The sequence below is a fragment of the Mixophyes fleayi genome, chromosome 9 (genome assembly GCF_038048845.1).
Source record: "Mixophyes fleayi isolate aMixFle1 chromosome 9, aMixFle1.hap1, whole genome shotgun sequence".
Lineage (NCBI taxonomy): Eukaryota > Metazoa > Chordata > Amphibia > Anura > Limnodynastidae > Mixophyes > Mixophyes fleayi.
In genome coordinates, this window is record NC_134410.1 from 93581637 (window position 1) to 93596844 (window position 15208).

Consider the following 15208-nt stretch of genomic DNA (forward strand, 5'->3'; position numbering starts at 1 on the left):
ACTCACACTGCTGTGGGTTCTGGCTGCATATCTGATCTTTCACCTATCTTCTGGATACTATCGGTTGCCGAAGTTACCTCTCATCATTGCTCTCCATCGGCTCTGCTGTATGCCAGTTCGTGGTTCATCTACAAGCTGAAGTTACATGTTGTCATTCATCTGCACACAGAACTATTCGTGAGTTGTCTGCTACACCTGCGCTCATGTTGATTGGCTCAAGTACTATTCTACTCGGCTGTCTATGTTGCGGTATGCTATGTTGAACTACAATCAAGTTCTCTTGTTATCTGTTGTTCTATGTCTGGCACGGCTATTATTATTCTGCTGATTATTATTGCTGGACTGTTAATATGAATATACTGCTAAGCCGGGAGCCTCTATTTCAATTCAAGTTGTGTGCATTACCAGCTGTCGTCTAATTGTGATGAACTCTCGCTTACCTGTTAACCGGATCTTCTGTGACCTGTAGTTCTATGCTCAGTTTGGATTTCGTTATCACGCTGTACTTCTAGGCAACCCTTTCCTGCATGTTACCAGTTATACCCAAGTTTCTGGATAGCATATAACGTTCTCTGTTCCGCTATATGAACTATTGTGATACCTATAACCACCTGCTAAGTGAATCATAATATACGTTTGGATCAGCCAAGTCTACATACTATTCTCATTGGACTTCTAGCTGTGTCAGTGGTTCACCTTCATCTGCTGTGTGTGTTTCGTGTGGGATCCAAGTGTTCTAATTACCATCTAGCGTTGAACTGTTATATTGTCTATTCCGCATGTTGTTGCCATTGGTTACCAACTGAAGTACATCTGTGATTACGATTGTATTTTATTATTAATGCTGTTGTATCTTCTATCAATATATCAAGTTGCAACACTACTACCATTGTTTGTGTTATTGTTCCCTGTGATGCTCTCAAGTTAAGAACTTCAATTCCACTGTGTCCTGTCTCCACCACCCTCTACTATCACCATCTAAGTAGAGGCTAGGGGATCCATAATTATTCATAGCCGTGACACTTTTCTATAACTTTTTTTAATCCTCATCCTTTTTCTTCTTTTCCTTTGGCGTTTAATATTTTTCTTTATTAATCGAATGTTCCTAAAAATAAATCCTGTTGATTCCTACCTCTGTGTCTATCTCTCCCAATGAGGAAATGTCTTTTCGGGATAATATCTCCTTAATTCAACTGACCTCTTTTCCATCTTCTCTCATATGAGTTGTATGATTTTCTTCCTCCCCTCCAATTATTCTCCTCATATCGCCTGTCATATTTAAGCTGGGTATTTCTGTTATAAGAGTTCCATTTTCTTCCGTTCCATCTATTGACATACTATTTATCATTCTCTTGATTATAATTGTAGTGAGTTTTAATTTTTGGATATGAGTCACGATTGGATTCATATCTTATCTCCTGTTTACTTTTCTTAGCAGCTCTTTCCTCCTTACACTTTTCTCTTCATTTTATAGGGGTTCTGGATTCAATATTAATGCGAAGATCTTCTTTGTCTCTGAAACATTTTTCCTGCTTTTTCTTTTTTATCGTTTTTTCTTGTTTTTTCAATTTCATAACCACCAACTCCTCTAATTGTTTATAATCTTCCAACTCAGAAAAAGGAGAAGTTAATGATTTTTGAAACCTCAATTTACTGACTTATTGCAGATAAATCTTTTTTCTTTCAGTCACAATCAATTCCATTAGGGAGAAGGAACAGCTCTCTAAAATCCTATACCATTTTTCTACAAATTCCTTTGACTTGACTTTAATGAGGGTACTTTCAACAATTACAGACCTCTAGGAATCATACCATTAGTAAAGTATTTCTCCAAAGTCGCAATCTCCCACCAAATCTTACTTTCCTTTACTAATTTCCTTTCTAACCGACCCATGATCCCATCTAAATCAAAATAATCCAAATCTTCTGTACCTTCATATTTATCAAACAGATATTCTAACTGTAATTTCCGATTATCTCTGTATCTAAACATGATGTCTGCTGCAGATGACACCAAAAATGGATTAGAAATCAATTGTCAAAGAAACAAAAATTTGGTATACCTGCACGGACCAGTTGAAGCAGCCCACTATTAACCAATACACAATCCACCAAAATGTGATAAAACCCATATATAAGAAATAATATGGAAAATAGCACTGGTGCTTACAACTTGATAAAATAAATGAAAGAAATAACAAATAAATAAGTCCTGATGCAACAATAAGTAAAATGGTTCAAACTTGTTTCATAACAAGTCCAAGAGTCCAGGAAGTCTTTGCAGCCGAAGTTCCTATGGAATTCTGATGATCTCCTCCACAGATGTTCATACATAATCAATTAAGGTAATCTTCATCAAAGTAATGGGGTAACAACAAACATAACAGTATTTAAAGTCCTTTCTTCCAATCACAAAGGAACAAAATTTGCATATAGTTCCCATGGTAACTGAATCGGACATCCAGGGTTCCTTTTAACTTAGACCTATGTTAAACATTCGGTCAATAAGACTAAACCATAGCTAATAATATTGAATATTTGAATCATATTACATCCTATAAATAGTAAAAACATTGACACGCCAAGTCATATTACATAGTAGCAAATTGTAAAATGAAACAGTACATCTAGCATGATCTTATAAAAATCTGCAACATGCAAAAAAATGACTATTTTTTGCAAGTTGCAGATTTATATACCCTTCCCAAAATTCACAAAAACCCTCTATGCCCACCAGGCAGATCTATCATTGCTGGTCTATCACCTCAAACTTATCCCATTATATAGATCACCATCTCCAAAATTTTATTAAGTCAATTAAATCCTATTTAAAAGATACTATGGATATACTGAACAACTTACAAAACATACCATGGAAAGAAGAATATATGTTAGTGACAGCTGATGTCAGTTCGCTTTATACGATTATCAATCATGACCAAGGTATGGAAGCAGTTAAATATTTTTTAAATCAATCTATGATGGAAGATGGAGAAAAGGACTTTATTTTGGAGGGAATACACTTCATATTAAGGAATATTTTTTTCTGGTATTCTGGGGATTTTTTTTTTCAATTGATGGGAATGGCCATGGGAACCAGATTTGCCCCCAGCTATACCAACATGTTCATGAGGTGGTGGGAAGATGTCTACATTTTGAATTACCCCATGCAAAGGGCGAATCTGGTTTCCTGGTATCGTTATATTGACAATATTTTCTTTATTTGGCAAGGTGATGATTTCTCATTGACCAGTTTCTTCAATAAATTGAATTCTAATGGTTACAACATTCAGTTGACCTTCGATGTAAGTAAACAGAAAGTACATATTTTGGACTTGTATATTTACATGGAAGAGGGGAAACTACTTACCAAAAATTATAATAAACCCACCTATTCAAATTAATTTATCCCAATGGACAGTAATCATTATGAGAAGTGGCTTGAGAATATCCCCGTAGGACAGTTTCAGAGAGTCAGATGAAACTGCAGTAGGATAGAAGTGTATAAAGGACAAGCCCAAAATCTTAAAAAACTATTTATTGAGAAAGGATATAAGGATAACCATCTGGATCATATCATTGAGAAAGTACAAGGAATGGAGAGGGAATATCTCCTTCTTCCCAAATTTAGCCAAAATGCGGCAAACAACAACCAAGAGAAGAATTTGGGAGTACCGTTCATTACCAAATATAATACTTACTACAAGGATGTAGAAAAAGTTCTGAGGAAATATTGGCCTATTCTAAGAAGAGATCCCGAATTGGAGAATGTGATACCAAAATGTCCACGTTTTATATACAGGAGAGCATCTACGCTTAAAGATTTTTAGTAAAAAGTGTGATTTCCGAACCTACAAAGGATTTAAATAAAACAAAAGTTTTATTCAGATGCGGCTCTTGTGTAGCATGCAAAAATATGAAATCTAAGGTTACCAAATGGATGGAAGTGAAATCCAATAGCACAGGTTTAGTCTATAAAATCGAGGACTTTTTCAGGTGCAATAATTGCATATATTTGGTAGAGTGTAATTGTATAAAACAGTACTTTGGGAAAATAGGACGTAATTTAAGAGAACGTTGGAGTGAACATGTTAGAAACATAAAAAGGGATATGAATTACATTCTCTATCATTACATTGTAAGAATGAACACAAATTTCATCGCTGTGGTGCTTGGACTGTCATCAATTTGAACTATCTACTTAACTGTTTCCTGAATATCTTGAGTCTCTAGCATTTGTGTGTACATCATACTATTCCTTATACAGAACGCTTCTTATCTGGTACAAGACTATTGTTCATTGAGTGTTACCATATTATCTGCTTTACCTCAAGTTTAAAAGTAATTTTGCTCGATCTACATTGCCTAAGTTGTTTACTGAAAGTAAATATTATATTAATATAAATATATTATCTGCATTACATCAATGTTACAAAGACTGTTGCTTTGGTCTGCATTGCTTAAGTTGTTTAGTGAATGTTACCATATTATCTGCATTACTTCAGGGTTACATAGACTGTTACTTCTACCTGTAATTGACTAAGTTGTTCTGTGAAACTAATCACACTCTGAGACTGCTCCTGTTATTGCATTTCTGCAATTTTCTGCCATTTACTATAATTTACCTATAATACGGCTGTAATAAATGTTTGCTTATTTCCAAACACTACCTCATATATCTGCCTCTGAAGCCTAACAAATGTACGTACATTTCTCTTTTGTAGGGATGGTTCCAAATACCTGGAAGTTGGTATTAACACTGAAATGCATTTAGTGGACAATTTCCAGTATCCTCTCTTCCCTTCTCCTGTGCACTGTGGAATGCCAGATCTGTTTGAAACAAACTTGCACCAATTCATGATCTATTAATTTCTAAATCCCTCAACCTCTGTGTCATTACAGAAACCTGGCCCACCTCATCTGACACTATGTCTGTGATACCCCAGCTAAAGAGTGTATATTAAAGAAAATGATATGCATGAGAATTACTATGGCTCATATACATCAGTAATTGACTTATGTTGATTTAACATTTTCATGGAGATATCCATTATGTATGACTAGTCAGTGGTGATATTAGAGCTATACAACAATGTTGAGTGCTGAGGTTCCTTTAAGAAAAAAAGTGGAGGGGTCTTAAGTGAACTGTGAACTCCCAGAAGGCAGTGGGCAGAGGAAAGTTCTAGACTTCTGAGGGAGAGAGATGAGGTTCATGAGTGACCTGAAGACAGACCCAGAGATAAGAAACCAGAGCTGAATCTTCCTGTGTAGCTGCTCACTATCTTCGGAACAGGCTGAGAGAGATGAGAGGTTTTACTGCTGAAAGTCGTTCATATGAAGGAACTGCAGTTGAAAGTACAGTAGGTCTGCAAATCTACTTTGTCACAGATTCCTCCACTGGCTTTTCTCCATACTGACAGATTTAATGTACTGCAAGTCCATTCACTTTTGTAATGCACTGAGTATTCATTCCCAGGGACTTCAAGTCCAATAAAAGAAAAAACCTTCAGTGATCATTTATACCCAGCCACTATTTCACTACAGAAACAGCCTGTTGCTTTCATTGCAGAGACTCATATAAACTAATAAGAAATTGTCAATTCTTCTTTCAGGCTAATTATTACACAGAAAGTAACATCAATTCTGCAGAACTTAAATCATCTATTTAATGCCCCTTTCTGAAAGAACAAAAACCAGAAAGTTAAGTAACACTGTTAACTGGCATAGATGACTTTTGTTGTATAATAACTGAAGTGTTCAAAAACTTGATTGATCAACAAAAGACTAATTTCTCAATAATTTAAACAGAAGAAACTGCGCTATATGAAGTTACTGTAAATTTAAGGACAACTGGCGGTGTACACCAACATTACAGAGAGGTATTAACACATTTGATAGGATATAACTGACTGAGACAATATTTACTGCACAGTCATTTTTCCTATGAACAGAGTCTATAGTTGACTGGATTAACCTGTGTTTATACTGTATTCAGTTTGTAAATCTGTTATTTATAGGTTTAGACAAATGTCTAATATTAATGTCTTAGAGTTCTTTTGACCGTAATATCTGCATCTTGTTAACTACTTGTTCCGTTGTCTGAAAGTCTTCCAAGATATCATCTGGGGCCTTCCCCCAGAATAAAGTGAAGTTCCTTGAGATTACTGTTGATATTGTCGAGATTTTGATAATCCTCCTTACCTCATTGACAGCACGAGAATACAGAGAAGTGAACCTGTAAAGATAAACACTGTATCCTTGTAAGGTGCAACCTTCACTACTCACACAACACCCAACTGGGTAGCACATGTCCCCTGTAGCTCTCTCCTATGGGGGACTCTCTCTCAGCCACACTTTCAGACCAGAAAACAGACAATGTGGTGGAGTAGGCATTCTACTTTCTCCAGCCTGCACCATCCAAATCATACCCTCTAAACCCTCCCTCTCATTCTCTTCCGTTTAAGTATATACTATGCATTTATTTTATTCTCTCCACCTTTGTGATGCTTTCATTTATTGCCCCCCAGGTCCAATTTCCCAATTCCTTGACAACGTTGTGTCTGGCTCACTTGTTATGCATTCTCTCATCATCTTCCGTCTTGACTACTGAAACCATCTGTTATCTGGCAGTCCCTTCACCCATATATCCACACTTGAATCCATCCTAAATGCTGCTGCAAGACTGATCTTCCTCTCTCACTGCTCCACATCTGCTGCACCACTTTGCAACTCCCTACACTGGCTTTATGGGGGGTATTCAATTGTTAGCGTTAACGGGAAAAAATGAGCGCTCAAAAAATATTACCGTTTATACGGTAATATTGCGCGTGAAAAGCGTTAATACGGTAGTTTACTTGCGGAATTTCAGCGGCGAGCTGAAATTTCGCTAGTAGTTACCGTATTAACGCAAAGATTTTTTGAGCGCTCATTTTTCCCCGTTAACACTAACAATTGAATACCCCCCTATGTGTCCTCCAGAATCTAATTCAAATGACTACCTCTGACCTGCGCCTATTCTCATCTCTGGTAATCACCTCTCACTTCCGCTTACAAGACTTTCCCATGCTGTTACCGACTTATGATTCTCTATCACACCCAATTAGTCTTCTCCACAGCCTTCAAATCTTGAGATGCTTTGTTTATTAGAGCTTATCTTACCCCTGATGATACTGCTCACAGTAATGCACCTTCACAATTGTCCCAATTTCCATTCTGAACCACACTCTCCCCTCTTGTTTAAGCTGTGCCCGCTTCCACTTAGAATGTAAGATCTTTCATGCCTGCATTTATTTTGTCTACCATGTATGTTCCTGTTTCGTGTATTGCCTATTGCCCTTACTGTAGAGTGCTGCACAGCATTGTGGTGCCTTAAAATCTAGTTTTAAAGTTAATAAATTAAGCTTTTTGTGTTTATTCGATATCCAACAATTAAAACGTCTCTATCTCTTTTGTTTTTTTACTTTCCTTTCATGGATTTTGTTATGTTACTTTATGCTATTTACATTTGACAATAAATCCACAAACAATGCTCATTCATGACATCATCATGATCATCAGCAAGTATTTTGCACAAGGGATCGAGCACCTGCAAATACAACCCTCCTGACAGGTGACATCTGCGTGATTCCACCTCTGAACATGCCCTCAGTTTGCCCAGCCGTTCCCTTTCCTGATCCACCACAATAAACATTCACAGTAGTACCTCTGAGATACATATTGAACTGTGCTTACGCTTTTTTCCTGTGCATGCGCTGTATGGAAAGAGGTATTTTACACACAAAATTAATTTATGTGCAACACTCCTCTAGGCCCCTAGTGTTCATAATCTTGGCCAGTGGAGATATACACTCTTCAGCATGCATTAATAAAATCTTACCTTCATTGAATACTGCCAGAACAATGATTTTTTCCTGGACTCCATGCTGATGACCATCTTCTGTAAGGGACCCTATAGAAGTAAATAAGAAGTACAACATTAAAACCTCTCCCTGAATTCTGATAATGAAAAGACAATAAAAACACCCATTTTAGCAAAGCTATGAGCATATGCTCATGCTTATTAGTGGAGTATGCACACCTCCAGGTTACTACAACAACTACTGTAATCTCTCTTATTAACTGATCCTATGTTAACATAAACATGAAAACAGGCATCAATCAATACCTGAAAACAGGTTTTGATTAGAGCAAATTGTACCATTGTTACTTAAATTGTAGTATCAGCCATAATCTAACTCACTGGGCCTGATTCAACAGGGAACATATCTGTTGATTCTGTGCGTATCGTATGCAAAATCACTCTGCCCATACCCAGAATCTGCAGAAATGTCCACAAATGCAGCTCTGTTCCGTGCTTCTACAGTGTACGATTATGAACTCAAGCGTACGCAGCCATGTCCAAATCTAGCTCTAAGCATCTCAAAGTTATTTGTTTTTCTGCCGTATCTCTTGCACCAGCTAAAGGGCTAGTCTAAGGCCTGATCAGCAGTGATGACAGTCTTGTATGCATGCTTTGATATGCGTTTGCAAACATGTGCAACTGTAAAAAAATATTTTATGTTCAGTAGACATTAACAGTATTCTAATAAATGTATTTCATGGGGGGAAAATCAAACACTTTTTTTTATCTTTTTTTTTTAACCGTTTCATTTTTAATGCCTTTATTGTTACCAGGTGACATTAATTCAATATTTATTTTATATTATTTTGTAAACACACCCACCATTATAAAAGTTTGTAAATTAGCCTGTAGTCCATTCATGGGCCTCTCTGTCTGCTAGAACCATGAAGAGACAGGTTGTATATGAACTACTGTGGTTTGCCTTTTGTAACTCTAACTTAAGATCTAATATTAAGTAAATCGCTTTTTATTGCAAAATCTACACTTGAATGGACAATATTGATTTATTCTGAAAATGAATTCAACAAGATGGGGGCTCGAAAATGGGATTTGTCATTTTTCTGCAATGGCCAGCTTCAACAAGAGAGTGGAATCAGGAAAAACGATAAGAAATTATTTTATTTGTTGAAGAGCTGAAGGCTTGTCCATTGGTTGAAAGTTGCTGAAAGGGATTTTGGGATAAATAATATACAATTTTGTTTGTTTTACCAGTAGATGTTGTGGTAGAAAAAACAATATTTGTAGTAGAAATGTAAGTATAGATTAGATTCATATGTGAATTTTTTAATGTTGTCACAAATCTAATATTAAGTTAGTTATATAAATATAGCAAATCGAAGTATCTGATTTAAACATGGCCAATTGAAAAAGTAATGTGTGAAATGCATATTGTTGCATAATTTCAATAGACAGCAGTTTAAAATAGCACAGTACTTTGAATTAGCAGTTTAAGTTTATTAATTTAAGTAAAGATTTGTTAGGAATCTCAAAATGTCTGCTGTGTAAGGAGACGCATGGATAGGCCATTTTTAAGGTGGAGATGCAATGATATATGGTACACTATATTATATTAAAAACTCATTTTGTTGGCATGTTTGATAAAGATATATAATGTAAACTATTTTACAGAAATGAGAGGTAGAGTTGTGACTTAATGGAAAAATTCAAAATGTGGTTAATTAGAAATTTTAATAGATTAAGAAACGAAATAATAAAAAATGGTTCTAAAGTTGTATTGTTTTGTCCAGTTTCAAATAAGTTTGATTGTTGTGGGGCAGTTGCCTATAGATTCATACTAATAGGTTATTTATTATTATTATTACTATAACCATTTATTTATATAGCGCCACTAATTCCGCAGCGCTGTACAGAGAACTCACTCACATCAGTCCCTGCCCCATTGGGGATTACAGTCTAAATTCCCTAACATACACACAGACTGGAGTCAATTTGTTAGAAGCCAATTAACCTACTAGTATGTTTTTGGAGTGTGGGAGGAAACCGGAGCACCCGGAGGAAACCCACGCAAACACAGGAAGATCATACAAATTCCACACAGATAAGGCCATGGTCGGGAATTGAACTCATGACCCCAGTGCTGTAAGGCAGAAATGCTAACCACTTAGCCACTGTGCTGCCTGCCACCGTGGCTAAGTGGTTAGCACTTGGCACATATTTTAGTTAGTGTTTAGCACATATTTTTATAGTCTCATAGTTAGCAGGCTTACAAGAGAACTTTGCAGAGTAAACCTGTGGGTTTTTTTAAAAAAAAAAAAAATAGAAAAAGTTGTTTTTTTGTAACTATAAAGGAGAATGATATATTAAATGTCTTTGGAGGGTAGCTCAGCTATTGTGTTTATTTCAGCTACAATGTAATTTGGCAGTTAAAACCTCTATTCTTCATTTAAACATGTGGCAGTTGGAATGATCTGGAATCTTCAAATGAGTAATCTGCATATCTTTTTTCATAGTAGTCAATACCATTGTTCTTCATAAAAAAAAAGGTGTTTACTGTATAAGCAGATACTGCAGACCATTAAATAGGGGCAAACCATTCCCAGCCACTGCCTTTGTTTTTTCTTGAGGGGGTTTTTCAGAGACTCACAATGGAATGCTTACTGAATTAATAGAAAACTGTATGTGTTTAACATTTGTATAACTAAAAATGTATTCTTTTGTTGTTTCAGAGACCAAGGATTCCAGCTATGGCTTAGATTATTAAATAATCTTTAAGTAGTTAAAATACATATGGTCATAGATTTGTGCTGTAAGTTATGTAGCTATTTTTTTACAAGAATACTAGTGACTGTAAATATAAATGCATTTGGAAAGACACTAAACTATGGATGAACAATTATACAAAGTTTTTGGTAGATTATTCCCAAGGAATGAACAAATAGTCAAATGTATGCAGGAGTGGAATAATACATATAGAAATACAGTGAGAAAAAATATATTAGTATGAAGCATTTAGTTCAAATTGTTACAATGTACTAAGATGTATGATTGCAGTATACTAGTGTAATTTTAGAGATCTATTGATAGAACTACTATCTGAACAAAGCATATGTATCAGTGTGTCAATGAGTAAAAGGAAAAGACTCATTGAATATATATATATATATATATATATATATATATATATATATATATATATTTATATTAGAGATGCTAGGTTCTCAGTATTATGAAAATTGAGCCCACCCGATCATTAATGATCAGAGTACTGAGCCGAGCCAGCTTGGTACTTTTGGGCGCCCTCGGAACTGAAAGCGAGGCAAAAAGTCATTGTCGCTTTGTCGGATCTCACGAGTTTTCGATTCTATAGGTACTGCCCTACACGGAGATCCAGCGCCATTTCACAGAGAGACACAGAAGCGGTAGCAGGGTTCTTGTCAGTCTCTGGTGCAGCTGGGCAGCGTCATTATTGAAAAAGGAGGGGTTGTAGTGTTCTTAAGAGTCTCCAGTGACATTTTACTGTGCTATAGCTCACACAGAAATAGGAGAAGTGGCAGTGTTCAGTGCTGAAACAGAAATAATAGGGGAGGGAGTGTTCTTAAAAGTCTCCAGTGACATTGTACTGTGCCATAGCTCACACAGAAACAGGAGAGGTGGCAGTGTTCAGTGCTGAAACAGAAATAATAGGGGAGGCAGTGTTCTTAAAAGTCTCCAGTGACATTGCACTGTGCCATAGCTCACACAGAAACAGGAGAGGTGGCAGTGTTCAGTGCTAAAATAGAAATAATAGGGGAGGCATTGTTCTTAAAAGTCTCCAGTGACATTGTACTATGCCATAGTTCACACAGAAACAGGAGAGGTGGCAGTGTTGCCAGCTTAAAATGTAAGTGCCATTGCTCATTATCAGTGCTGAAACATAAATAATAGGGGTGGTAGTGTTCTTAAAAATCTCCAGTCACATTGCTCTGTGCCATTGATATGGATTCACATCAGTGCACAGAAGACCAGAAGCACCAAGCAGCTGCTGGCACCAGTCATGATGATAGTAATCCTTCTAAGTCATCTGCTAAAGTCTATGTTAAAGTGCATAATGGTTTTAAGTCAGGGAAACAAAAATGTAAAAAAACAGCTTTTACCTTGGTAAAGGAAAAAACACCTACAATCAAGGCAAAGTTAACTGCAGAAAAAAATAAAATTGCCAACATGTCATACTACACACGCAGTGGCAAGGAAAGAATCACTCTTCGTCTTTCTGTATGAGTGCTAGTTCTGCAACTGTCGTTGAGGTATCTTCTTGTAAGGCCAGTCGTGACAATGCAAGACATTGTCATTCTGACTCAAAAAGTGGTGCCCAAATACTTTTACGTGTAAAAGCCGAGCTGGAAGAATACAGTAAGGCATTAGAAGAAACTGTATGTTCAGGTTCAGAAATTACACAAATCCCTGAGGGGAGTCTATCCACGAGTGCTATGTGTAAGCCTGACCATTCTGATACTGTACTCGTAAAGAAGTCTCCTTTCAGCATTTATGCAAATGTGTGGATGTGCAGCACAAGTGTAGACGGTGATACACAAATTGACAATGCCACATTGGAATTGCAAAAGGATAAGGGGGATATTCGTGTAACTGACGACGGCGCTAATTAGGATGTAGATGATGATGATTTTGTTTGTGTAAGTCCTGCACCAGTGGAAGCATTTCTTGCCAGTGATAAGAAGAAGACCATTATCATGCCTGGGCATAAGACCAAAATAATCCACCTCTTAGGTGTGGAATTATTTTTACCCAAATCCCAACAACATTTGTCTAGGTGTAGCGTTTGTAAAGCCACAGACAGTAGAGGTAGAGACCTTAACCATCTAGGAATTTGTGCCATGTTTGAAGAGAGTTTATGGGAAGCTTTTGGGAAAATCTGAAATTTATGCTAAAAAAATAACAACAAGCAATCCATCATTAGCTACCTCCCTTCTCTCACCTAGATCCCAGCACCTACGATCTATACCCACAACACCACCCTCAATATCCTCACTAGTTATTGGACTTAGTCCTGCTTCCAAGTAGATGACTCCTCCACTACCCAGGATTCCTCAGAAGAATTCTTTAGCATTAGTGCCCATACTGCTGCTGCTGGGGGTTGATCTCCATCCCAGAAGCACACCAAGAAAAAGACTACTAGTAGTTTACAACAATTGACTGTTAAACAATCCTTTGCAAGAGAAAGCAAGTATGAAAGCTATCACCCAGTCACAAAGAGGATCACAGATGCCATGGCGATTATGCTAGTATTAGAGCTGCGTCCAATATCCACTATTAATGCAGCTGGTTTTAGACAGTTACTTGAGGTCTTGTGTCCCCATTACCAAATGCCATCACAACACCATTTTACTAGAAAAGCTATTCGTCACCTCTACTAATATGTTCGTAAAAATGTAATTATTGGGCTACAAAATGCCATATCCACTGTACACTTAACCACAGATATGTGGACAAGCGGAACAGTGCAAACTAAAGATTATAGGACTGTGACAGCCCACTGGGTTGGTGATTTGCCTTCACAAGCAGGAACTGCAGAAGCATGTACCCAACTACGTCATACGTTTCTGAGGCAGGCTACTCTGTGTATCATTGGCTTCACTAAGAGGCATACAGCTGACAATCTATTACAAAAACTAAGGAATGTTATTGATACATGTCTCATCCCACTTGGACTCTCCTCAGGATATGTAATTTCTGATAACCCCACCAATATTGTGAGGGCATTACAGCTAGGTGAATTCCATCATATTCCCTGTTTTGATCACACAATCAAGTTGGTGGTGCAGAGCTTTTTGAAAAATGAAAGGGACATATAGGAGATGCTGTCTGTGGCCCGTAAAATTTCGGGACATTTCTGGCATTCTGCAACAGCATGTAGGAGATTGCAGCAGCTGCAAGATCAGTTTGATTTGCCCTGCCACCAATTGTAGCAAGAGGTGGTGACAAGGTGAAATTCCACCCTATAAATGCTTCTGAGTATGGAGGAACAGCAAAAAGCCATCCACGCTTACTCCACAAGCCATGACATTGGGAAAGGAGGGAGAATGTATTTTAGTCCAGCGCTGTGGAGAATACTTTCCGTGTTGTGCAAGGTGCTGAAACCATTTGAAATAGTCACCTGTGAAGTGAATTCAAGCATTGCTAGCTTGAGGCAAGTGATTCCTTTAATTAGACTTTTAGAAAAGCAGCTTGAGATACTGAAAGAGGAGATGAAATAAAGCAATTACGCTAAGTATGTCGGACTTGTAGATCAAGTACTTTATTCACTTTGCCAGGATCTAAGAGTTATCAAAATCTTGAAATCTGATCACTACATTTTGGTGACTGTGCTTGATCCTAGGTTTAAGATCTATGTCTTCCCTTTGCTTCCAACTGACCTAGATATCAAGAGATGCAAGGAGCTCCTGGTAAGCAAGTTGACAGCTTAAAGTGGTATGTGTCTCCTCCTTCAGTTTCTCAGTCAACTGCTGCTAGGAAAAAACTTAGCTTTCCCAAGAGACCCAGGGATGATGCAGAAGACTCAGCACAACATTTTGAAATCTGATCTGGTATAAAAGAATTGACCAAAAACCGTGACACCTCTGCCGTAACTCTGCCTGATTCTACTATTAACATCCAAAGGATGGTGGAGGATTATTTTAAGGACAGCATTGAAATAGACATGCCAGACATTCCCTTTACATCATAAATAAAAATTTTGTCCAGAATATCATACAGAGTTATGATATGCATAAGCAGCAATGTATTGAGATGCTGGTATGTGGGCTGCGAGCAGTGAATTAAAGGAGTTCAAGAAAAAATAATCACATAAAAATGAAGTTCAGATATGCAATTTATATCTATGCAAAAGTAGGTCCATCCAGTGGATGATGCAAAGTATGGATTAATGTTATATTTTTCAACTTTCAACACCAACTTTGTCAGTATTCCATACTCAACACCAGGAGCTGCCACAATCATTCAAACATTGCCCGCATAGACTCACACTGCAACAACAACACAGCTTCATCACCAGCCGGAAAACACCGAGGTCAGACTGCGCATGCGCAGCGTTGGAAACTAGATGTCTATGACGGGACCCACCCGCATTTGGGGAGGGAAGGAGTGTCCGGACTATAAGGAACATCACTACTCTACAAGCAACATCTTTTCAAAAATGTTTGTTTTTGGGAATATTTCCCACAAAAGCATCTGGACAAGTTTGACTTTAATAGTCTATGTATGGAACTATACATTATTGAACCATTCTCAATTATCTTCATATACTTTGCATAATCCACTGGACAGACCTATTTTTGTATAGATATAAATTGC

The 15208-nt window shown here is 37.2% G+C and overlaps 1 protein-coding gene across 3 annotated transcripts in view; it reads right to left on the reverse strand.

The window, feature by feature from the left end:
* F8 (coagulation factor VIII) overlaps window positions 1-15208 on the reverse strand; it is a 515303-nt gene that overhangs the window by 436269 nt on the left and 63826 nt on the right. For all 3 annotated transcript variants that reach the window (XM_075184684.1, XM_075184685.1, XM_075184683.1), the window contains exon 5: window positions 7877-7948. In XM_075184684.1, coding sequence (XP_075040785.1) covers window positions 7877-7948 — 72 coding nt within the window. The remainder of the gene's footprint in view (window positions 1-7876; window positions 7949-15208) is intronic.